The sequence below is a fragment of the Trachemys scripta genome, chromosome 8 (assembly GCF_013100865.1).
Source record: "Trachemys scripta elegans isolate TJP31775 chromosome 8, CAS_Tse_1.0, whole genome shotgun sequence".
NCBI classification, from domain to species: Eukaryota; Metazoa; Chordata; order Testudines; family Emydidae; genus Trachemys; species Trachemys scripta.
In genome coordinates, this window is record NC_048305.1 from 17,607,803 (window position 1) to 17,630,359 (window position 22,557).

At 44.0% G+C, this 22,557-nt stretch overlaps 1 protein-coding gene across 2 annotated transcripts in view; it reads left to right on the top strand.

The window, feature by feature from the left end:
• Positions 1-22,557, top strand: part of RBM27 (RNA binding motif protein 27) — a 41,903-nt gene that overhangs the window by 15,495 nt on the left and 3,851 nt on the right. The window contains exons 9-18 of one of the 2 annotated variants that reach the window (XM_034778620.1): positions 2,809-2,958; positions 6,797-6,944; positions 7,529-7,679; positions 9,035-9,310; positions 9,447-9,587; positions 10,687-10,809; positions 12,995-13,069; positions 13,215-13,379; positions 15,381-15,485; positions 15,597-15,788. In XM_034778620.1, coding sequence (XP_034634511.1) covers positions 2,809-2,958; positions 6,797-6,944; positions 7,529-7,679; positions 9,035-9,310; positions 9,447-9,587; positions 10,687-10,809; positions 12,995-13,069; positions 13,215-13,379; positions 15,381-15,485; positions 15,597-15,788 — 1,526 coding nt within the window. The remainder of the gene's footprint in view (positions 1-2,808; positions 2,959-6,796; positions 6,945-7,528; positions 7,680-9,034; positions 9,311-9,446; positions 9,588-10,686; positions 10,810-12,994; positions 13,070-13,214; positions 13,380-15,380; positions 15,486-15,596; positions 15,789-22,557) is intronic. The other variant, XM_034778621.1, reaches the window with a different exon arrangement.

The following is a 22,557-nucleotide window of genomic DNA, read 5'->3' on the forward strand; positions in this document are numbered from 1 at the left end:
TGATGCTTTGACACTACATAAATTCTCACTGTTGCCATCGGAACATTCAGTGACTGTGCCCTTGAAATCAGATGGGATACAACAAAGGAGCAACTAGAGGACAATTTACATATGCTTAACAGAAGTCCTCAGCAGAATCCAGAGCTAAACTGCTTTTAAAAAATATCCAAGATCAAGCATTTTATCACACTTGCTTTTTCTGAAAGAATACATTTTAAAACTTAAAGTATGTATTGGGGAAACTTCAATGGCCTCTTGGCAATGTGAAAGGCTGGTTTGGTGGATTTTTGATACTTGGTGTCAGATGAATCTCTCTATTCAGTCCTTCACCTTCCAGGCCATGCAATATTTACTTGGAGGCTTTCCACAAATTTTAACAAACTCCGGGTTTTGTGTGGGTTTTTTTCCTTATACGTTTGACAGAAGGAGACATCCTTGATGTGGCATTTAGAAAGACCCCACACTTGCTCTGTTTCTCCAACCTAGCTTCTCTTGTGTTCTTGGTTCTTAATCGCTATCAGACCTAGGATAAATCGCCCTATTAAACAATAATAGAATATCATTTATAGAATTATGTAAAAAAAAAACTGCGTTTAAAAATTAAACAATGTGAAATTTTAGAGTCTGCAAGTCCACTCAGTCCTACTTCTTGTTCAGACAATCGCTCAGACAAACAAGTTTGTTTACATTTGCAGGAAATAATGCTGCCTGCTTCTGGTTTACAATGTCACCTGAAAGTGAGAACAGGCATTCTCATGGCACAGTTGTAGCTGGCATTGCAAGATAGTTATGTGCCAGATTCGCTAAAGATTGATATGTCCCTTCATGCTTCAACCACCATTCCAGGGACGTGCGTCCATGCTGATGACGGGTTCTGCTCGATAACAGTCCAAAGCAGTGTGGACTGACGTATATTCATTTTTGTTATCTGAATCAGATGCCACCAGAAGAAGGTTGACTTTTCTTTTTTGATGATTCGAGTTCTGTAGTTTCCACATTGGAGTATTGCTCTTTTAAGACTTCTGAAAGCATGCTCAACACCTCGTCCCTCTCAGATTTATGAAGGCACTTCAGATTCTTAAACCTTGGGTCAAGTGCGGTAGCTATCTTTAGAAATCTTACATTGGTACCTTCTTCGCGTTTTGTCAGATCTGCAGTGAACGTGTTCTTAAAATGAACAACGTGCTTGGTCATCATCCGAGACTTCTAGAACATGAAATATATGGCAGAAGGCGGGTAAAACAGAACAGGAGACACAGTACTTCCCCAAGGAGTTCAATCACAAATTTAATTAATGCATTATTTTTTTAACAAACGTCATAAGCATGGAAGCATGTCCTCTGGAATGGTGGCTGAAGCATGAAGGGGCATAGGAATGTTTAGCATATCTGGCATGTAAATACCTTGCAATGCCGGCTACAAAAGTGCCATGCAAATGCCTGGTCTCACTTTCTGGTGACACTGTAAATAAGAAGCGGGCAGCATTATCTCCTGTAAATATCAACAAATTTGTTTGTCTGAGGTATTGGTTGAACAAGAAGTAGGACTGAGTGGACTTGTAGGTTCTGAAGTTTTACATTGTTTTATTTTTGAATGCAGTTATGTAACACAAAAAAATCTACATTTGTAAGTTGCACTTTCATGACAGAGATGGCACTACAGTACTTGTATGAGATGAGTTGAAAAATACTATTTCTTTCGTTTATCATTTTTAGAGTGCAAATATTTGTAATAAATATACACTGATTTCAGTTACAAAACAGAATACAATATATATGAAAATGTAGAAAAATAACATATTTAATTTCAATTGATATTTTATTGTTTAACGGTGCGATTCAAACTGCGATTAATCGCAATTAATTTTTTGAGTTAACTGCAATTAATCAACAACCCTACTTTATCCCTTTTGATTATTGTGATCCTTAATGTCTAATTGGAGAGACAAGGTCGGTGAGGTAATACCTTGGACCAACTTCTGTTGTGAGACAGACAAGCTTTCAAGCTTACACAGAGTTCTTCTTTCTGGTCTTGGAGTCAGATAGCTAAATTCTGTTTGTTGGCTCATTTAGTGGGTAAATATTTTTGATCAAATGATTGCCCGGTATTTCAGCTGTCTTAGAATTATTTGAATGTAGAACATGTCTTGCGTACTACACTGAGCACATAGCCCTTTTCTCAAGGAAAAGAGATTGCACAACAGAGTTCAGCTATATCATCCTGAAGGTCCGTCTCCCTACCCACCCTGCTCTGCAAAATACATGGGTGTCTGCTTTGCTTCCCCTCAGGCACTGGAATATAATTAGATTTAGTGAAGAGTGCCATAAGGAAACCCTACTGCCTGGCGTATTTATTAAAAATAACCTACATGGCTTAAATCTTCCTTCATTTCTGAATTGAGGACCAGCATGAAAAAGGTTGAAGTATTAACACACCTCAAACTAGCAACAGTGACAAACTAAGTAGAGCATGAGTTTACTACAGAGTTCAATAATATTACTCAAGTGTTTTAGATTGCAAGCTACGTGTATTTCTATGCCCTATTTTACTCCCATCTCTTCTCCCCACCCAAACCAGGCTCTAATTCTTGGACCTCAGCATGGTTTTGCAGGTCATGGGTAGGGAGATGACCTTCAGGATGATATAGCTGAATGCTATTTTGCAATTTCTTTTCCTTGAGACAAGGGCTATGTGCTCAGTGTAGTACATCAGACGTGTTACATTCAAATCATCTTCCTCAAGGCAACTAACCTGAAATTTTGGAATTATTTAGAAATCCCTCCCATTTCTTTTTCTGTCTCTTGATAGATACATATGAGCCAGATGGTTATAACCCTGAAGCACCTAGTATTACCAGTGCTGGTAGATCTCAATACCGACAGTTCTTTACTAGAACACAGACACAGCGTCCAAATCTGATTGGCCTAACGTCTGGGGAGATGGATACAAATCCAAGAGGTAAGAAAGGTATCTTGACACTGCTGTAACTGTTCTTATGAGCAGAGTTGAGTCTGTCATCACTTGGTTTTTCTTAGCTTCAGCCTAGAACAAAGAAAAACCAATAGAACCTTTGAACTAACGTTCAGGCATAACTTTCACACACTTTAAATGTCAAAGTTCTTATTAAAGTAGAAGATAATTTTGAATGCTAATGTGATCATCTAAAAGTTTGTTTTTTTTAAACTTATTACTTAAAACTGATTTGCTACTGTGCAGACTAGTGCGAAATACAAATCACTTTCCCTCTAATTTTCAAAAGCACTCAAGCTCTTAGTGCAGCTGGGAGGTGAGATGGGGCAAAAAGCTTTAAGCTACCTAATCCCAAAATCGTACCCATTATAACATAAGCAGCCTGAACACTGCTTTAATGTAACAAAGGTTCATTCTGGTAACGGGGCACAAGAATGCCCACCCACACCATCTTCTCTCCATATACTCCCTGTGTCAGCTGAAGTGAGGGTGGTGGCAAAGGAGCTGCTATGGCAGGTCTTGGCCACATGAGGGTCTGGCTTATTTTAAGCAAGGTATCTTAATTTAAACAGACTATCACACAGGAAATCTTATCTTTTTGTGTGTGGAACTATTGCATTTATTCAGTTGAGCTGGTGTAGTTTAAATGAAGGGTTAATTCTCATGTATAAAAAAACTTTAGCTTGCGCATAACACCTGTAAGGCTTTAAAAAAAAAAAAAAAAAAAATTGTTGGGGCCCAGAACAGTATTAAAGAAGCTCCCAGAGGCGTGGAGGAGGGTGTGGCAGAGGATCTAGTAGTGAAGTATTATTGTGGAATCTGATATGCCATTTCCATAGCATAGGATTGTTATGCCATAAACACAAGATTTACTTCACTGCAAGCTCTAAGAGACTGCTCTCTGAGAATGCATTTCAGTAACGGGGAAAATCCAGAACACTATAGGCAAATTTGTTTCAATCCCTTATATTCAAGTTTTTCAAGGCTAAGAGAGGTGCACTTACTTTGGAAGCTGTTTTTATATTTAAAATGAAAAAATCTGTGCATCCTATACCCTTCATTCTCACCAGTGTAACTAGTGTTACCGAAGTCTCTGGTACTTATACAAACCGTATAAAATGATGTACAGTTAAGCAAGCTTCTTTTTAGGGGAATGAGTATTTGGCATGTGGGAAGTGAAAGACTAATGGCAATAGCAGCATCTAAGCAGGATGCAAGCAAGTACTAGGCAAATATTCCTCACCTCCCTAGTTCTCTTAATTGCATCCAATTCTAAACTGCAGCTTCCCAGCACTTCTGCAGCCTCTCACCTTTGTCTTGATCTTCAGCCCAAGAAAGAAAGTCATGCTAAAAAATGACAGGTTTCAGAGTAGCAGCCGTGTTAGTCTGTATCTGCAAAAAGAACAGGAGTACTTGTGGCACCTTAGAGACTAACAAATTTATTAGAGCATAAGCTTTTGTGGACTACAGCCCACTTCTTCGGATGCATATAGAGTGAAACATATATTGAGGAGATGTATATACACACATACAGAGAGCATGAACAGGTGGGAGTTGTCTTACCAACTCTGAGAGGCCAATTAAGTAAGAGAAAAAAAACTTTTGAAGTGATAATCAAGATAGCCCAGTACAGACAGTTTGATAAGAAGTGTGAAAATACTTACAAGGGGAGATAGATTCAATGTTTGTAATGGCTCAGCCATTCCCAGTCCACTGACTTCCTGAGGAAACTACAATCCATCGGTGATCTTCCAGAAAACACTATCCTGGCCACTATGGACATAGAAGCCCTCTACACCAATATTTCACACAAAGATGGACTACAGGCTATCAGGAACAGTATCCCCGATAATGTCACAGCTAACCTGGTGGCTGAACTCTGTGACTTTGTCCTCACCCACAACTTTCACATTTGGGGACAATATATACCTTCAAGTCAGCGGCACTGCTATGGGTACCTGCATGGCCCCACAGTATGCCAACATTTTTATGGCTGACTTAGAACAACGTTTCCTTAGCTCTCATCCGCTAACGTCCCTACTCGCGCTACATTGATGACATCTTCATCATCTGGACCCATTGAAAAGAAGCCCTTGAGGAATTCCACCATGATTTCAATAATTTCCATCATACCATCAACCTCAGCCTAGATCCATCCACACAAGCGGTCCATTTCCTGGATACTACTGTGCTAATAAGTGATGGTCACATAAATACCACCCTATACTGGAAACCTACTGACCGCTACACTTACCTACATGCCTCCGGCTTCCATCCAGGACACACCACACGATCCATTGTCTACAGCCAAGCTCTAAGATATAACCGCATTTGCTCCAATCCCTCAGTTAGAGACAAGTACCTACAAGATCTCTATCAAGCATTCTTAAAACTACAATACCCACCTGCTGAAGTGAAAAAACAGATTGACAGAGCCAGACGAGTACCCAGAAGTCACCTCCTACAAGACAGGCCCAACAAAGAAAATAACAGAACACCACTAGCTGTCACCTTCAGCCCCCAACTAAAACCTCTCCAGCGCATCATCAGAGATCTACAACCTATCCTGAAAGATGATCCTTTACTCTCACAGATCTTGGGAGACAGACCTGTCCTCGCTTACAGACAACCCCCCAACCTAAAGCAAATACTCACCAGCAACCACACATCACTGAACAAAACCACTGACCCAGGAACCTATCCTTGTAACAAAGCCCGATGTCAACTCTGTCCACATATCTATTCAAGTGACATCATCATAGGACCTAATCACATCAGCCATATCATCAGGGGCTCGTTCACCTCTACATCTACCAATGTGATATATGCCATCATGTGCCAGCAATGCCCCTCTGCCATGTACATTGGCCAAACCGGACAGTCTCCGCAAAAGAATTAATGGACACAAATCTGACATCAGGAATCATAATACTCAAAAACCAGTGGGAGAACACTTTAACCTGTCTGGCCATTCAATGACAGACCTGTGGGTGGCTATCTTACAACAGAAAAACTTCAAAAACAGACTCCAATGAGAGACTGCTGAGCTGGAATTGATATGCAAACTAGATACAATCAACTCAGGATTGAATAAGGACTGGGAATGGCTGAGCCATTACAAACATTGAATCTATCTCCCCTTGTAAGTATTTTCACACTTCTTATCAAACTGTCTGTACTGGGCTATCTTGATTATCACTTCAAAAGTTTTTTTTCTCTTACTTAATTGGCATCTCAGAGTTGGTAAGACAACTCCCACCTGTTCATGCTCTCTGTATGTGTGTATATACATCTCCTCAATATATGTTTCACTCTATATGCATCCGAAGAAGTGGGCTGTAGTCCACGAAAGCTTATGCTCTAATAAATTTGTTAGTCTCTAAGATGCTAAAAAATGTTAATTGTGGTCTGAACAGATAGGTTTCAGCCTATATTTGTGGCTTTCTTAAGGCTTTCATACTTTCTTAAATGAGTTAAATAGGCTGACACTTACTTTGGAAATTAAAGTATGACGTTTAATTTGAGGCTTTTTTCTCTAATTTTAATATGGTGCTTGTCCAAAGTCATTTTTAAGAGAGATTCTTACCCTCCACTACTCAGCTTATTGTTAAGCTACTTACTTCCATTCCCTGAAGTAATTCCATGAACAAGATTGATCAGCTTGTCAAAACCTTTGATTTTTAGTATTAACAGCTGAACATACCCATCTGTAGTATGTATACTTGTGCTTTTCTTTAAACAAAAGTCTGCTTTTTAAACTTTAAATGCTAATTATGGGGATGTCTCGGTTAGAGCACTTTAAATAATATGCTTCTTTTTCCTCCAGCGGCCAACATTATCATCCAGACTGAAACTCCCATTTCCATTGCAAATAACAGCAGCAATGTAACCAGAGTGGTGCTTGAGCCAGACAACAGGAAAAGACCTCCAAGTAGTATGGAAGGCCCATCTGTAAAGAAACCCTGGATGGGAAAGTAAGAACTAATAAGTCGGAGTATAAGGCCGTAAGGGACGATGAGATTATCTAAATGCAGCTGACTAATCAGTAATGTAAAATGTATCAGAGGAGTAGCCGTGTTAGTCTGAATCTGTAAAAAGCAACAGAGGGTCCTGTGGCACCTTTAAGACTAACAGAAGTATTGGGAGCATGAGCTTTCGTGGGTAAGAACCTCACTTCTTCAGATGCAAGTAATGGAAATTTCCAGAGGCAGGTATAAATCAGTATGGAGATAACGAGGTTAGTTCAATCAGGGAGGGTGAGGTGCTCTGCTAGCAGTTGAGGTGTGAACACCAAGGGAGTAAAATGGATTTCTTTCAGTGTTCTGAATATAATTGTCTGAGCCAGAGCGCTCTCAAGACTCTGGGGCTTAGTGAACAGACTCCTGCCATTTGAGAATACAGATGTTAAATGCTACATATACCACAGTCTCATTAAATCTTGAGTTTGTCATCTACCCTTATTATAGAAGGATAAACCTAAGTAATGAACAGTAGGCTATTAAGTAATTAGTATGCAATATGTTTCCCATAAATGTTATCTCACTCTTGCTTTTTCTAGGCAAGCCAATAACCAGAATAAACCAGGATTTCTGAAAAAGAATCAGTACACTAACACCAAGCTGGAAGTTCGAAAAATCCCACCTGAGTTGAATAATATTACACGACTCAATGAACATTTCAGCAAATTTGGAACTATTGTTAACATTCAGGTAAAATCAAGATTATTTTTTTCAGATGTCTCTTTTCAATAACTTTGTCAAAAAACCATACTGTATCATTTGGGAATTCAGGATAGTTAGCGGGGAGGGCAAAGGACTGAATCAGAAGCCTCTTGTGCTTGGTCCACTCTGCATTACTGTCTCCACTCTATTAAAAATTAATACAGTAGCTTCTAGCTGCACAGGTGCATTTTAAACTCTCAAAGCTGGGGGTGAAGCAAGGGGGTTAAGCATCGGGTCTGAAACCCCAACATTCACTGAGCACCCTACACTTGATTTTTGGAAGAGACCTGGTAAACAAAAATCCTTCCTGTTTTTGTATGAGAATTGAAGATCCCATAGTATTTCTCATAAGGTCAGGGCTTTATCCAAGCATCTTTCACCAAAAGTCTCTAAGTAGCAATTTACTGCCATTTTCCATCACAGAGGTGACTGCAGTTCAGGTGATGGTGCTTGGGATTGTCTGGAATGGAACTATATAAACAAAATATTTCTAGTTCTATGGCTAAAATCTTAGTCAACTGTTTCCCACTGTTTGGCTGGGAAAGTAGTTTGGCTTCCTTTAGGCCTTTGATAAGAAAACTGAATAAAAAGTGGGACCTATGAAAATCTACCTATGTTTTGAGTTTGATATGAGTAAAGACATTTTTAGTCCAAAACTATCTAGCTTTCTCTATTAAGAATGACTTGCTCTATTGGTAGTAGTCTACCTTCCTCCAAAATAGTGTATTTAAAAAATGTAATTACCTTTTTCGTACTGGAAAATAAAATTGGTCTTTGATACTGACCTTGAATAAAACATTTTTTTCCTCAAATGTATCACATGGAATTAGGAGGCTTTTCTCCTAAAAGTGGAGCAAACCTTTGTGGCTTGCATTGTAATGACTTTGTTGGGCCTTTGGGCGGAATTCTCCTTGCTTCTGTAACCCAAATGCTTAATACAGTGGATATTTAGTCTTGTATGGATTCGAACCCTGCCCTTCCACAGGCGCTTTAAAAGGAAGAACTGGAGATGCAGAGCACAGCTGTGATAGGAGCAGCAATGGTTGTTTCTGTCTCACTTCATAGTGAATATTTAATAGTGATGATAGCAGATAACACAATGGTAGTGTATTTTACTACATACATAAAACCTATTGTCTGTGCTGTGTAAAGTATGTCAGAGGACATTTGGCTTTGACTTCATCAGTGTGTCATTTTTGTGTAATCGATACTTGAAAAATACAACTCCCTCCTTTCTGGCGAACATTTGTCGAATACAGTTTTACATGACATTTCAGATGCTTTGTTTCCTGTGAAATATGAATCAGTGGCAATTGTTCATATATGCCGAACTTCTGTTTTAGGTTGCTTTCAAGAATGATCCTGAAGCTGCTCTAATTCAGTATTTAACTAACGATGAGGCCAGAAAGGCCATTTCCAGCACAGAGGCAGTTTTAAACAATCGATTTATAAGGGTGCTGTGGCATAGGGAAAATGAGCAGCAGCCACCACTGCTGCAGCAACACCTGCACCATCACCAGCAGCCACCACCACAATCTCTGCATCACCAGCTTCATCTTCAACAACAAACACTGACTGCCCAACCTCCAGCTGCAACGGTACATAGCAATGTGTCAAAGGTATACTGCCCTCATGCAAAATGAGGCTGCTTTGTCAAACTGGTCAGAGCATTGAAGATCAGTGATGCTTCAAAGTGGATAGTGCTTTAAAGATGCAACTATATAATCTTTCCTTTTTATGTGTACTCATATGCAGGTGATAACTAAACCACTGGCATCGGGTGCCTATGTCCTTAATAAGGTTTCAGTTAAACGTCGCCTTGGAGCAGCAGGTGGAAACCAGACCGATGCAGCACATTTGTTAAACCAGTCCAGTGCTACTGCAGAGGATTCTCAGGTATGTTTGACAAAGATTAGTGCCTGTGAATCTCAAAATTTAATATTTTCACTATTGGTTAGATCAGAGGATGACTAAATAGGATTTGTGGGTTCTGTTTGTGGTGGTTTCATTAACGTTCTGTGTGACCTCCAGCAAGTCATTTAATCTCTGTAGCTCCAATTTCCTATCTGCAGAGTAATGTCTGTGGGAAATAATTGCTGAATCTTGGTTTAAAATATAGGTATGATTAGAAAAATAAATATTCAAAAGGTATTGCTTAGCTAACAAATCTCATCCCTCAGTATAGTCAGTTAGATCTCTAGTGACAAGATTTCACTTCTTATTCCTGTAAACTTACTCTTCATGTGCACTGATCTGCATGGATAGGTACTTTGCTATAGAACCATATAAATCTTCATACAGTTCAGAGTAATGCAGATTGAGTTGCACTGATGCTGTGGTGCAAAACAGCCCTGGTAACCAAAAGATATGCTTGTAGTGGAAAGGAATCGTGCAAGGTTTAGGCTGAACAACTATTGCTCTTTTAATGGGAATCACATTTCTAAAACTCTGAGCAGAAAGCATAATATTGTTGGCATGTGAATGCTGACCTGTATAGAATGCAGAAGTAATACACTTAGTCTCCATAGTGGTTAGCAAAGATAAATTTGATCCTGATGTGGTTTGTGTAACTGGCAGCATCAACTTGTTATGGCCTCACTGGCTCTTATCTTTCCCTGTATTATTCTCTAAATAAGAACTTTAGTAAGGGAGAGGTTTTCTTTTGTCAAATGCCTTTGACAAGCATTCAGGCTTTACCCTTCTGGGCAGAATTATGCTGTTAATATATACGCATGCATATGGGAATCAATAAGGTTGTAGTGTGTTGCTCACAGGATATTAAAGAGGCAAGGTGGACAAGGTAGTATCTTTTATTGGACCAACTTCTGTTGGTAAGAGAAGTTTTTGAGCTTGTCCAGTAAAAGATATTACTTCACCCATCTTGTGTCTCTATATTAAGTTGTCATGCATCACCTAAATACCAAATGTCTTTTTTTTTTAAATAAAAAAAAAGCTATCTTTAACCTAATTCATTTTTCATGTTCTATTATTTCAGACATTTCCTACTTCTACAAGCCATACAAAAATGGTGTACAATTCCCCAAACTTAAAGACATCTGTGAAATCTGGCACAGGATCTAAATCCCATGATGTTCAAGAGGCCCTTAAAAAGAAACAGGTAATTGTATATATGTTGTTTGGATATTCTAGAAGTCAAGATCCTTGTAAAGAAATTACCTCTTATGTCACTGTGCCCCTGGTTGAGTGCATGTGCCTGCAGTTTTTTCTCAAGTTCTCCACTTACAGTGCCCACTGTCAGCCACTGTGCTTGTCAGGCAGGTCTCCAGTGACTCAGCTCTCCGGCCAAATCACACGCAGTCCGTGTGCGAAAACACACACACACACCCCTCTTTTGGGATGTACAGTTCTACAGAGCCTATCTCAAAGTCCTTCTCCGGGCTCAGTCCTTAGTCAGTCCATCCAATAGGGCTCATCATGGTATCCTCAATTGGGGCCGGACTACCTTGCAAAGATTCCTGCTCTGGAGTGGAGCAGTGCCCCCAGGGCTTCCTCCCTAGCAACTTTTGCCTTCTCTTGAGTCCTCAGTGACTCCAGCTCTCCAACTCAGCCACTTTTCTTGAACTCAGTTCACTGACCCCAGCTCTCCAGCAGAGTCAGTGCTGGCCTACACTGGGAGGGAGGGGGTTCGATCTAAGATACACAACTTCAGCTATGCTGTTCGCGTAGTTGAAGTATCTTAGTTCGACTTACCTGGCTGTCCTCACAGCAGCAAGTCGACCGTGGCTCCCCCGTCGACTCCACTTACTCCTCCTGCCGAGGTGGAGTACGGGCGTCGATTCGGGGATCAGTTTATTGCGTCTCATCTAGATAAATCGAACCCCGATAGATCGATAACTATCCACCAATTCAGCGGGTAGTGTAGACATGGCCTTAGTCTCAGTTCGCCCCTTCTGGTCATGGTAACACCGTTCCAAATGCAGCCCTTCACTGGGCCTGTTTAAACTCTCTTGCTCAGGGCTTAGCCACTTCCCCAGTGGCAGTTGGCGGGGGACCCGGGCTCGCCCACTACTCCAGGTCCTAACCCATGGACGCTCTTAAGTAGCAGCCGCGTCCCTTTAATTTACTGTGTTTCTCTGGGCCACTTCCCTGTGGCCCTTGTCTTACTCATGTCCCAGCAGCCAGCCAGGAGCACTTTCCCTGCTCCCCCCAGTCCCTTCCAGTAACTGCTCACTTTGGCCCTTGCACCTCCTGCACACAGCCAGGAGCACCTTCCTTGTTTCCCCAGACCCTGCCAGCAGACTGAACTCACTCTGGCTCTGTAGCTCCTTTTATATGAGTCTTCTGGGCCCTGGTTGGCTGATCCTTGCAGCCTCTCTAAGTAGCTTGGAGGACAATCCTCCTCTTCTACTCTTTTTTGGATAAGACTGTGAGGTCTCCAGCAAGGGGCTTCCGGGCCTAATATACCTGGTCACATAGCTTTAACTCCAGCTTTTCCTGTAGAGCAGTGATCAGTTCTGAGACAACATGCCTCTTACAGTGATCCCACTTTTTTTCAGTACAGCCAGTGGGCTGTCTGGATATCTTGCAGAGAGGCAGTGTGGCTAAGCAGGGTCAGGAGCAGCCCTTTTGGCCACTTTCCTCTTCCTGGTGGGCCCAGTGGCTTTCAATAGTTGTTCCCCCTTGCAGTAAAGGGAGCGTATGGTGTTAAGTGTATCATATCTTTTTGTCTTTACTGGAAATGCTCTTATTGTGTGGCTGATGTGTTTTGTATCAGAGGATGTTTCCTCTATCTCTAAAGTTCTCAGGCACTTAAATTTATCCTACTTGACCGAGAAAGTGTTTGTAAAAAGATGAAGGGAAATTGGGAGAGACAAATGTTTTCATTTAAGTGGTCTGTGCTGTCCCTTGTTTTGTGTGCATGTTGCAGCATTAGCTTGAAGCATTTAGTGTTACTGTGATATAGTGAATCAGGATCAGAGCCTCTTTACGTTTGTGCAGCACACCCACCTTTAATCTTCATTAGTGCTTTCATTTTTATTATTTTTAAAAGAAAAAGTATAACACCTGAGCAGTTGGCAGGAGGAGTGTTAGAGAAATTATTATTATTATTGGCTTTCTTGGCTATATATGGGATAATCAGAAAATTATAGATGAAAGACTTATTGAATCCATCCCCCGTCCAGTGTAGCATTGTGTATCACTGCAGGACAAATCTAATACTTAATGGATGTTACTCTAGATCTCGGCCAAGAAAAAGTAGTGTGATTTTAATCTAGTTCTTTCTAATCATAGTAACTTGTATTTCCCCAATAACTGACTGAAAGTATGTCCTTCTCACTTAGGAGGCAATGAAGCTACAACAAGATATGAGAAAAAAGAAGCAGGAGATGTTAGAAAAACAAATAGAATGCCAAAAGGTAAGTCTGGAATGTATTCCAGCTGTTGCATTCTGATTCCAGTGGGCACCAAAATTATTCAGTGTGGTTGCTTGTCTAAATTGTATCTTCTTACTCAGTTGTGTGTTTTGTTTGTTTGTTTTTTTTTTTTTTTAACATTACATAGATGTTAATATCTAAGCTGGAGAAAAATAAGGCCACGAAACCAGAGGAGAGGGCAGAAATAATGAAGACCTTGAAAGAACTAACAGGAAAAATCTCTCAATTAAAGGATGAATTGAAAACTTCTTCTGTAGCCTCCACGCCATCAAAACTGAAGTCCAAGACAGAGGTGTGTGCATTGTCCTACCTCTATCCATGTATGCATGCATACATACAATCTTCTGAAATAAATCATTACTAGGATTTTTAGCAAGCAGGCAATAGCAGTCTTCAGGTTTACTTTCTCACCTCATCTTTTAGAGTGGACAGTGAAGCATGGGAATAGAACAAAGTGGAAAGCTAATACACTTTAGGACACTGGTACACAGGGAACTGGTATACCTAGTTGTTATAGTAATCTGAGCATATCTCAAACCTTAAGTTGATTAGACATTGCTTGAATGTCAACTTTCTGAAGTAAAATGTATCACACTAGTTCTGAGAAGAAATCAAACTGAGTAATAATTTAATAATTTAGTTTTTCTTGCCAATCCTGTTCTTTGGGTCCTGAATGTGAACTGTTATGTTACCCAGTACAGTAACTCCTCACTTAACGTTGTAGTTATGTTCCTGAAAAATGTGACTTTAAGTGAAACTATGTTAAGTGAATCCAATTTCCCCATAAGAATGAATGTAAATGGGGAGGGTAAAGTTGCAGGGAAATGTTTTTTGCCATACAGTACAGTACTATAGTTGGGAGGTGCCCCCGCCTTACCCTGCACGGGCACCGCCCACTAGCACTGGAGACAATGAGGCAGGCAAGGAGGCTGAGGGTGCTGTAGGCTAGGAGAAGCATGTTGCGCAGCACCAGCGGCAGCTTCCCCTACTCTGCAAGCACCAGGTGCAGGGGGTCTCAATCCGCGGCCCACCCACGCCAGCCCTTCCCCCCCCAAGACCCCACCTGAAACCCGCCTTTCCTCTCCCCCCCACTCCGCATGCCACGTCCTCGCTCCTTCCCCGCCTCCTGCCCACAGCAATCAGCTGGCTTGCAGCGTTCAGGAGGGAGGGGGGAGGAGCGAGGACACAGCATGCAGACTCCCCCTGCCTCCTGAACACCGCAAGCCAGCTGATCGCCGCGGGCAAGCGGCAGGGGAGGGACGGGGGAAGTGCACTGTGTCCTCGTTCTCCAACCCCAACCCCCCAGCGGCAATCAGCTGGCCTGTGACATTCAGGGGGCAGAAAGGAGGGGGCAGGAGCGAGGACTCAGCGCGCAGGCTCCACTCCTCCCTCCCCTGCCCGCAGCAATCAGCTGGCTCGCAGGCAGGAGGTTGGGGAAGGAGGGGGAAGGCACTGGTCCGTGGGGTCTGCAGCCAAATGTTATAGCAAAGCATTGCACAACTTTAAATGAAGCATGTTCTGTAATTGAGCAGGGACGTAAGATCAAAACAACGTTAAGCGAGAGGACATTAAGTGGGGAGTTACTGTACATGCTGGTTTGTACTGCATGAATGATACAGGAAGGTATTGATTACTTTTCTAATTCAATAACTTGTAACAGTGTTTACAGTAATACAGCTATTTAAAAAGCATTAGGGATACTGTTTTTAATTGCTGTGACTTGTTTGAACTTTCCATATTGGAAAGGTATAAGCAAAAGCTTTAGATGCAATGACAAAGCAAGTTCTACCAGCATTTAAAGGCCAAGATAGATTAGTGGGAATATAAATGACTACTAACTGGCACTCCACAAGCAGTAAAGTTGTCCTCCTGCAGCATTGAGTATAAAATCCTTTCATACCTGTGAAAACCTCAAAAATTACTTCACTGTGATCCTTCTAACCAAATACCTACTGATAAGTATAAGCATGGGCAAATACATAAACTCCAATAGAAAATAACTTTTTGAAAGTTACTTTTGATCCATATAGTTCAATGATCAACCTGAGAAGAGATCACTGAAATCATAGTTTGCTTGTCCAAAGGAACTTGACCAGCCTGGCATTGTACGAATTTCAACACAGGAATTCAAATTGTCTTCCCTTCAGAGTTGAACATCATTTTCTTCTACTGGGCATGAACCACTGGGCTTAGGGAAGAATATGGATACTGGGGGATTTTTCTAAAGTTTGTGACTAAAGAAAATGGAATAAGGTGTTTAGAGGATAAGTACTAATATCCCCATTTTTTTAAGGCACAAAAGGAGCTTTTAGATGCAGAACTGGACTTTCATAAAAGATTGTCTTCTGGAGAAGATACAACAGAGTTGCGGAAAAAACTCAGTCAACTACAGGTTGAGGTGAGTTTGTAAGGAGTGCTGCCCCACTGCTTCATGTCTGTTACATGAAGCTTTCAACTCCCCTGAAAGCTGAAAATAGCTTTGCCCACTATGTGCCTTTCTTTTTAACAGGCTGCCCGTTTAGGTATCTTGCCTGTAGGTCGAGGAAAGGCGATATCTGCTCAGGGCAGAGGAAGAGGACGAGGTCGTGGTGGGAGAGGAAGGGGCACGTTGAATCATATGGTGGTGGATCACCGCCCCAAAGCTCTAACTGTCGGTGGCTTCGTAGAAGAGGAGAAAGATGAATTACTACAACATTTCTCTGTAAGTCAGCTCTGGATAGTTAACTTAAACTGAAAAAAAATGTCATGATTCTGTACTGCAGATACAATACTTGGTGTTTCTTTAGCATCTTCCAATGGAGGAACTCAAGCAACTTCATGTGCAAACTTCCCCTCTCCCCCTCCATCTTGAAGATGTGAGAATCTGTATTCATATTTCCATAATACAGATAAGTCATATCACTCTCCCAATATCATAGAGCAAGTTAAGTATATAATTTTGCTTTCCAAAATTGGGATTTGGATTATTAAATGTAACTAGGTTTGGCAAAATTCAATTTTTATTTTTTATAATTTCAGTGGATATCTATGTTGAAGAGGGTGGGGGGGACTTGTTTTGTTTTTTTGTTTATCAATTTTATATTTTCACAGTTCCAGGAAATTATGGAGGGGCAGACTGTTAATGAAACTAGATGTTGACATTCAAAAATTTAAATCTTTATAAACCATTAAAACAGAAATTGTCAACGTCATATGTCAAAATAAACAAAGTGAATGTCCTTAAATCAACAAATCATACCTACCTTTATTCATTTCCTAGTCCATTTGGCACAAGCCTAATTCAAAAGTATACATCACTAGATTTTTACTCTAAAAAGTTCTCAAGCAGCATTTTTCTTAATTACCTATCTGTAAATTTTTTTTATCAAGGAAAATCTTTTTTTATTGGTTTGTGTGTGTATGGTGAAATTGATTTTTACTGATAAAAATGTAATCCTGGCAAGCCCGAATATACTACTTACCATATCTGGTATATCTGCACTGCAGTCTCTATGGATGTCTAGGTGCCTAGATTTGAGTGCGTACTCAAACACTTGAAATGCATGTCTTGTGGTGAGTAGATCCCAAGCTAATTAGTGGAGCCCTCTTTGGTCCCCGGACCTTGGGCACCAACAGCGAGATTTGAGACATATTTCACCAGTAGCCTGGTGCATACTCACTGAGGCATGCACCCCCCCTGGCAGGAGCACCGAGACCAACCCCTCATGTCACCAAGAGCTCAGTACAAATCCTGGGACTGATTGGGGGATCGAAGCCACCGGTCACCAGCCTCCTGTCATTGGTCTCCGAGACGGGGATCGCCGTATTTGGGAAGATCCTCCCAGCAACCAGCCCATGATAGCTCCCGGTCCTGCTTGACGTCGCGGTACCAGTCGGGTAGCGTAAGGCATAGATTGCCAGGTTTCCGATGCCAATCCACCGAATACCATCAGTCCCCGACCAAGATATTCGTCTCGCTTGGACAGGTCTACCTCTGGGTGCAGCGACCGGCACCGGTCAGATAAGAGCCACCGCTCCGCCCAATCCTGGTCGCCAGGTGGTCTCTGGCTATAGCTTTGACGCGGAGCAGGCTTCCCGAACTGCTGGGCAGCCTCCAATGCCTGCGGTGCTGCCTACATCATCAGCATCGATACCTGTCCCATGGCCCCAAGCGCAGTAGCCAGCGCCATGGAACCCTTGGGGTTTCTCCCAACCTTCCCAGGCTGTCTGTTCAGTGTTGGGAGCCTCAGACAGGCCAGCAGCCTCGACATCCTGACCCCCTCGAGACTTTGGGGGGGAAGGACCCCACAGGTCCAGGGGGACCTAGGGGTGCAGCATGCTGGACCACCATTGGACGTTGAGGATCCCGCGGTACCGGCATCGTCCTCATCATTGCCAGACGAGACTATCCCGGAGCCACCTCACCCAGTTCCTCAGGATTATGCCAAGGCTCACCAGGAACTATCGAAGAGGGTCACATCTAACTTGGGGCTTCCGGCCGAGGAATTGGATGAGCCTTCGGACTCCCTGTTTGATGTCTTCTGCTCCTCGGCCCCTGCCAGGGTGGCTTTACCCCTTCATGAGGGGGTATCTAAGATTGCTAATGTCCTGTGGCAGACTCCCTCCTCCTTGCCCCCCATCTCCAAAAGGGCCGAGTGCAAGTACTTACTGTCAACCAAGGGGCATGAGTACTTGTATTCCCATCCGGCCCCCAATTCCCTGTTGTTTGAGGCAGTTAACCACAGGGAGAGGCAAACTCAACCTGGGGCTACCCCCAAAAACAAAGACTTGAGGAGGCTGGATCTCTTTGGATGCAAAATTTATTAGTCTTCCAGCCTGCAATTGAGTGGCCAGTCACCAAGCCCTCCATGGCCACTATGATTACAGCATGTGGCGGGCCATGGCCGAGTTCGAGGCTTTGCTTCCCAAGAGGTCCGGGAAAGAATTCTGAGCGATCCTCAAGGAGGGCATGGATGTGGCCAGAGCAGCCCTCCAGGCAGCTTTAGATGTGGCGGACTCCGCCGCCCGCACCATGGTCTCTGCCATCTCCATGCAGCGAGCTTCCTGGCTGCTCCTCTCAGGCTTGTCCACTGAGGCTCAGCAGTTGATGCAGGACCTTCCCTTTGACGGCGAGGCCCTATTTGCAGAGCAGACAAACGGCAAGCTGCACAGTTTAAAGGACTCCCATACCACCCTGAAAACTCTGAGGCTTTACGTCCCAGGCCCGGCACGTAAGCAGTTCAAACCACAACAGCCTCAGGGACAAGGGAGGCAGGCTCGGCAGGACCCGCTTCACAAGAAGGCCAAGGGTTAGAAACGCCACCCGAGTCACCCTCCTCCACCCTCGACTCGGTCAGGCTCCACCCAAAACAAGCAATCTTTTTGAGGGTGTGCCCAAGGATGACCTACCAGACTATTCCCCGGATCCATCTTCCCCGTTTTTTCCCAACTGCCTTTACTTTTTCCTCCCTATGGTCTGCTATAACCTTGTGTTCAGGACTCAGTGGTGCAGAGCTATGCCCTTCCGTTTCTTTCTACCCCCCCACCTTCCGTGTCCCTCTTCAGGGACCCTTCTCACAAGAATCTGCTCATGCAGGAGGTTCAAGTGTTACTGCAGCTGGGTGCAGTTGAGGAGGTTCCTCTCAAGTACAGGAACAAGGGGTTTTATTCCTGATACTTTTTTATTCCAAAGGCCAAGGGTGCTCTATGTTCCATTCTGGACCTGCGAGACCTCAACAAGTACCTAAAGAAGCTGAAGTTCCGCATGGTTTCCCTGGTCTCTATCATCCCCTCCCTGGATCTGGGAGACTTGTATGCTGCCCTCGACCTAAAGGACGCAGACTTCCACATAGCGATCTTCCAAGGACACAGACGTTTTCTCCGATTCACCAATTTACAGTCCTCCCGTTTGACCTAGCAACAGCACTGAGGGTGTTTACCAAGTGCATGTTGGTGGTGGCGGCTTACCTCAGATGCCGGGGTATCCAGATCTACCCATACCTTGAAGACTGAATGGTCGAAGGCAGCTCCAGGTCTCATGTCCAAAAGGATGTCATGGTGCTGCTAGCCACGTGCCACTCCCTGGGCCTACTGGTGAACAACAACAAAATCTACGTTAGTTCCAGTGCAAAGGATAGAATTCATTGGAGTGGTGCTCAACTCAACCTGCGCAAGGGCATTCCTGCCTCTAGAAAAGTTTCGGACATTGACAAACCTTATCACGGAGGTGTCCGTGTTCCCCCTAACTACAGCCTGTGTCTGCTGGGTCACATGGCAGCGTGCACATACGTCGTCTGCTATGCCAGGCTCCGGATGCGGTCCCTGCAGCAATGGTTGGCGATGGTCTATTCCTAGTCCAAAGATCACCTGGAAAAGATGGTTACCCTCCCTCTGGCAATACTCACCTCGCTGCGATGGTGGACCGATCGCAAGACAGTCCTAGAGGCAGTTCCATTCAACAACCCCCCTCACTCTGTCAAGTTGGTTTCAGATGCCTCGGACCTCGGCTGGGGTGCGCACCTCGGAGATCTCCAGACCCAGGGTATGTGGTCCCCAAAGGAGAGGACACTACACATAAACGTCGAAGAACTCAAGAGTGGTCCGCTTGGCATGCAGAGTCTTCCTGCCTCACCTGTCTGGCAAGATGGTTAGAGTTCTGACTGACAACACAGCCTCAATGTTCTATATCAACAGGCAAGGGGGAGCATGTTCGTCAACTCTCTGCTAAGAGGCACTCTGTCTCTGGAACTTCTGCATCAATCACGAGATCCACCTGGAGGTTTGTCACCTCCCTGGCATCAAGAACACACTAGTGGATCACCTCAGCAGGGCCTTCTCCTCTCACCACAAGTGGTCACTCCACCTGGAGGTAGCCTACATGATCTTCCAGCGGTGGGGAACTCCCCAAGTGGACCTATTCGCCACCAGGCAAAATAGAAAATGTCATCAGTTTTGTTCTCGGCCAGGACTCCATCTCCAATGTCTTACTCCTGTCATGATCGGGGAGCCTAATGTATGCGTTCCCTCCAATTCCTCTCATCAGCAGGGTCCTGGCAAAGATCAAGAGAGACAAGGCAAAGGTTATCATGATTGCCCCGGAGTGACTTTGCCAGCACTGGTTCGACACGCTCGTGAACCTGACAGCGGTCCCTCCCTGGCCCCTGCCCAGTCAACCGGACCTGCTGTCACACCACCACGGTTGGCTCTTACACCCAAACCTTACATCCCACCACCTCTCCGCGTGGATGCTGCATGGCTGAACCCGGAGGAGCGGACCTGTTTGGAGGAGGTCCAACAGGTTCTCCTGGGAGTAGGAAGCCCTCAACCAGACTGACTTACCTGGCCAAGCAGACACGGTTTTCCCGCTGGGCATCCGAGCGAGGTATCTCTCCCTCACGTTCTTCCATACAGCCTGTCTTAGACTACCAGCTTCATTTGAGGAACCAGGGCCTGGCACACTTTTCCATTAGAGTGCATCTTGCAGTCATTTCCGCTTTTCACCTGCCGATCCAGGGCCAGACGGTGTTTTCTCATGACAATGACGGTCAGATTCTTCCTGCAGGTACGGACCCCTATTCTGCAGTGGGATCTTAACTTGGCCCTCTCTAGGCTCAGAGGCCCGCCCTTTGAGCCGCTGGGCTCCTGATCCCTTTCCCTGTCATGGAAGGTCACTTTCCTGGTGGCAGTGACATCAGTGAGATGAGTCTCTGAGATTAAAGCCTTGACCTCAGAACGTCTGTACATGGTCTTCTACAAAGACAAGGTTAAGCTGCGGCCCCACCTAGCCTTCCTGCTGAAGGTGATGTCTCCCTTCCATATGAACCAGGACATCTTCCTCCCGATGTTCTGTCCCAAACTGCACAAGACCAGATGAGAGGTGTCTTCATGTGCTGGACATCCGAAGGGGCTTGGCTTTTTACCTAGAACGCACCAAGCTTTTCCATAAATCAACTCAGCTCTTCAGCGCTACAGTGGATAGGCTGAAGGGCCTTCTGGTATCCTCACAGAGGATTTCCAACTGAATCACCTCTTGCATAAGGACCTGTTACTACCTGGTAGGGGTCCCACCACCACCAATTGTCAGAGCCCACTCGACTAGAGCTCAGGTGTCCTCTGTGGCCTTCCTGGCTCACATCCCTATCCAGGACATCTGTAGCGCAATGTCGTGGTCCTCTGTTCACATGCTCACAGCACATTATGCCATCATTCAGCAGGCCAAAGACGACGCTGGGTTCGGAAGAGCTGTGTTGCTATCTATGCGTCCGTGAACTCCTACCCGCCTCTGATGGTATTGCTTGGGAGTCACCTAATATGGAATGAGCTTGAGCAAGCACTCGAAGAAGAAAAGACAGTTATCTTTTCCGTAAATGGTGTTCTTCAAGATGTGTTGCTCATGTCCATTCCATGACCCGCCTCCTTCTCCGCTGTCGAAGTTTTGGGCAAGAAGGAACTGAGGGTGGGCGGCGTCCCTTGTACCATGCCATACGGGCGCCACTCTAGAGGGTGCCAGAGCCGGTCCCCTACAGATACTGATGAGGGAAAAACTTCTGGTACTGGTGCATGTGATGAGTACGCACACCTAATATGGAATGGATATAAGCAACACATCTCGAAGAACACCAGTTATGGAAAAGGTAACTGTCTGTCTCTTTTCCAAGCAAAGCAGCAATTTCACAAATTTAACTTTGTAGGAAGTTCATATTGCAGCTTTCAGGTCCCTTTGTTGGGTTGTGAACTGTTGCATCCAATGTCGGTATGGGACACAATTAAATTTAATACCAGTTTATCATGTTAAATTTTCCTAAATGTCTTCTGCATCCTGGCACTTCTTAATCAAGAAGCCGATTAACGTTTTGAGCAATTGAAACACATGCCGTGTTTGTGAAACATGACACTGAACCTTGACCAAGTTAATGCAAAGAATACCTAAACTTTTGCAAAGAGAAAGTGGTGATATGGAAAAACTGGGCAATATTAAGAACCATTTATTAGAGTTGAGTAGAGAAAGGTAGTTCATTTCACAGAGAATTTTCATATTTCAGAAATTGATTTTATTCCAAATTGGAACTAAAACCAAAAATTTCAAAGTTCTCTGTAGAAGGGAATGGAATCATGGCTGTGTCCCATATGTTGGGTTAACCCAGAGCTGCAAACCCTGGTAGACCTAGGGTTCAGGACTCTGAGGCAGTCCTCCTGCCAACTTGCCTGCCTGCCATGTGACCAGGGCGGGTTCTCTTGGGCTCCTGAAATAAGGGCAGGGCCAGCTCTAGGCACCAGCAAACCAAGCATGTGCTTGGGGCAGCAAATTTTCAAGGGTGGCATTCTGGCAATTTTTTGCTTCCGGCGGCAAAAGCCTAGAGCCGGCCCTGGCAGCAGCAGCGTGTCACGCCCTGGGGCCGCTGCAGTTCACGCCATGGACTGGGCCGGGCAGGCTCCGAGCAGGGGACGCTCGGGCTGGGGGCCACCCCACGGGGCACATGAAGCCGCCTGCA